Source organism: Austrofundulus limnaeus, unplaced genomic scaffold (assembly GCF_001266775.1).
Source record: "Austrofundulus limnaeus strain Quisiro unplaced genomic scaffold, Austrofundulus_limnaeus-1.0 Scaffold803, whole genome shotgun sequence".
Lineage (NCBI taxonomy): Eukaryota > Metazoa > Chordata > Actinopteri > Cyprinodontiformes > Rivulidae > Austrofundulus > Austrofundulus limnaeus.
The window spans coordinates 54,950-57,532 of NW_013953205.1; the positions used below are offsets into that span (position 1 = coordinate 54,950).

At 45.3% G+C, this 2,583-nt stretch overlaps 1 protein-coding gene across 2 annotated transcripts in view; it reads left to right on the top strand.

Moving 5' to 3' along the window:
* The window catches only part of mindy4b (MINDY family member 4B), an 11,960-nt gene extending 9,711 nt beyond the window's left edge, over positions 1-2,249 (top strand). For both annotated transcript variants that reach the window (XM_014028768.1, XM_014028769.1), the window contains exons 10-12: positions 1,526-1,702; positions 1,773-1,953; positions 2,029-2,249. In XM_014028768.1, coding sequence (XP_013884222.1) covers positions 1,526-1,702; positions 1,773-1,953; positions 2,029-2,171 — 501 coding nt within the window. In that variant the 3' untranslated portion in view covers positions 2,172-2,249. The remainder of the gene's footprint in view (positions 1-1,525; positions 1,703-1,772; positions 1,954-2,028) is intronic.
* Positions 2,250-2,583: the final 334 nt, after the last annotated feature.

Here is a 2,583-nt window from a genome sequence, read left to right on the forward strand (position 1 = left end):
GTGTGACAGTAAAGTAGTTCCCAGTTTGTGACGGTGAAATAGTTCCCAGTGTGTGACAGTGAAGTAGTTCCCAGTGTGTGACAGTAAAGTAGTTCCCAGTGTGTGTGACAGTAAAGTAGTTCCCAGTTTGTGACGGTGAAATAGTTCCCAGTGTGTGACAGTGAAATAGTTTCCAGTGTGTGACAGTGAAATAGTTCCCAGTGTATGACAGTGAAGTAGTTCCCAGTGTGTGACAGTGAAGTAGTTCCCAGTGTGTGACAGTGAAGTAGTTCCCAGTGTGTGACAGTTCAGTAGTTCCCAGTGTGTGACAGTAAAGAAGTTCCCAGTGTGTGACAGTGGAATAGTTCCCAGTGTGTGACAGTGAAGTAGTTCCCAGTTTGTGACAGTAAAGTAGTTCCCAGTTTGTGACAGTGAAGTAGTTCCCAGTGTGTGACAGTAAAGTAGTTCCCAGTGTGTGACAGTAAAGTAGTTCCCAGTGTGTGACAGTGAAGTAGTTCCCAGTGTGTGACAGTGAAGTAGTTCCCAGTGTGTGACAGTGAAGTAAGTAGTTCCCAGTGTGTGACAGTAAAGTAGTTCCCAGTGTGTGACAGTAAAGTAGTTCCCAGTGTGTGACAGTGAAGTAGTTCCCAGTGTGTGACAGTAAAGTAGTTCCCAGTGTGTGACAGTAAAGTAGTTCCCAGTGACAGTAAAGTAGTTCCCAGTTTGTGACAGTAAAGTAGTTCCCAGTGTGTGACAGTGAAGTAGTTCCCAGTGTGTGACAGTAAAGTAGTTCCCAGTGACAGTAAAGTAGTTCCCAGTGTGTGACAGTAAAGTAGTTCCCAGTGACAGTAAAGTAGTTCCCAGTTTGTGACAGTAAAGTAGTTCCCAGTGTGTGACAGTAAAGTAGTTCCCAGTGCGTGACAGTAAAGTAGTTCCCAGTGACAGTAAAGTAGTTCCCAGTGTGTGACAGTAAAGTAGTTCCCAGTGACAGTAAAGTAGTTCCCAGTGTGTGACAGTAAAGTAGTTCCCAGTGACAGTAAAGTAGTTCCCAGTTTGTGACAGTAAAGTAGTTCCCAGTGTGTGACAGTGAAGTAGTTCCCAGTGTGTGACAGTAAAGTAGTTCCCAGTGTGTGACAGTAAAGTAGTTCCCAGTGTGTGACAGTAAAGTAGCTCCCAGTGTGTGACAGTAAAGTAGCTCCCAGTGTGTGACAGTGAAATAGTTCCCATTGTGTGACAGTAAAGTAGTTCCCAGTGTGTGACAGTGAAATAGTTCCCAGTGTGTGACAGTGAAGTAGTTCCCAGTGTGTGACAGCGAAGTAGTTCCCAGTGTGTGACAGTGAAGTAGTTCCCAGTGTGTGACAGTGAAATAGTTCCCATTGTGTGACTGTAAAGTAGTTCCCAGTATGTGACAGTAAAGTAGCTCCCAGTGTGTGACAGTAAAGTAGTTCCCAGTATGTGACTGTAAAGTAGTTCCCAGTGTGTGACAGTGAAATAGTTCCCAGTGTGTGACAGTGAAACTGGGACTCTGTCCTCTGTGTCTCTCCAGGCTCTAATGAATCTTCTCCTGACTGGCAGAGCTTGTCCTCAAGTCTTTAATGGGACTCTGTCGTCTGGGGAAGATGGTGAGCCTCTAGAGTCCCCCCTGAAGGGGGTCTTGTCTCGTGGGGATGTGGGGTACCTGACCTGGAGCCAGGAGCAGATGGAACGAGACGTGCTGCCACAGGTAAACACCTGGTTGTGGTCCCTCCTGGTTTTGCTCTGACACCAGTTATTAACATGACGTTTGTCTCAAGGTGGGCAGCATGCTGAAGACGCCCCGGTTTCCAGTTTGGGTCTGTTGTATCAACAGCAGCTTCTCGGTTCTGTTCAGCCTGAACCGGTCCCTGTTGTCCGACTGGAAAAGGGAGCACCAGTTCCAGCTGTTCTACTACAACGGGCAGAACTCTCAGAGGTCCACAGCCCGGCTGACCATTGGTGAGCAACACTGTCAGTCCGCTTCAGGTCCAACCAGAACCCGTACATTTACACCACCTGTTCTGGTAATTACAGATACTCAGTCTGACCCCTGGGAGGCTCCGCCCCCAAACCCAGAGCAAGACCTGGAGAAAAGGTTCCCTCCTCTGGAGATGACCATCAGGACCAAGTGGGACGGAGCCGCCATCGACTGGAACGGAACGACCCCCTTCTACTGAGGAACTAGACCAGGGGTGGGCAGTCCTGGTCCTGGAGGTCCGCAGTCCTGCATGTTTTACATGTTTCCTGGCCCAACACACCTGATTCAGTCCCTGAACTACCTCTTCATGTTCTGCAGTTTGGAGGACCGACACTCACATTATTAGAAATAAAAGCAGAAATAGATAAATGAACCTTTAAATAAATACATTTAAAATGCACCAAATAAGTTAAAAAGAACTTTACCGCATGTTTTATAAATTAATTCACCTTCATATTTATTTTTCCAGCTTAGATCCAATAAATTATATATTTTTAACACATAATTTAAATTTTAATGTTTTTAATATGTATTTTCACATAGTTTTTCCTTTTTACTTGAACAAGCATTTGTCTCTTGAATGCTTAAGTTGAATTATTTTTATAATTTTG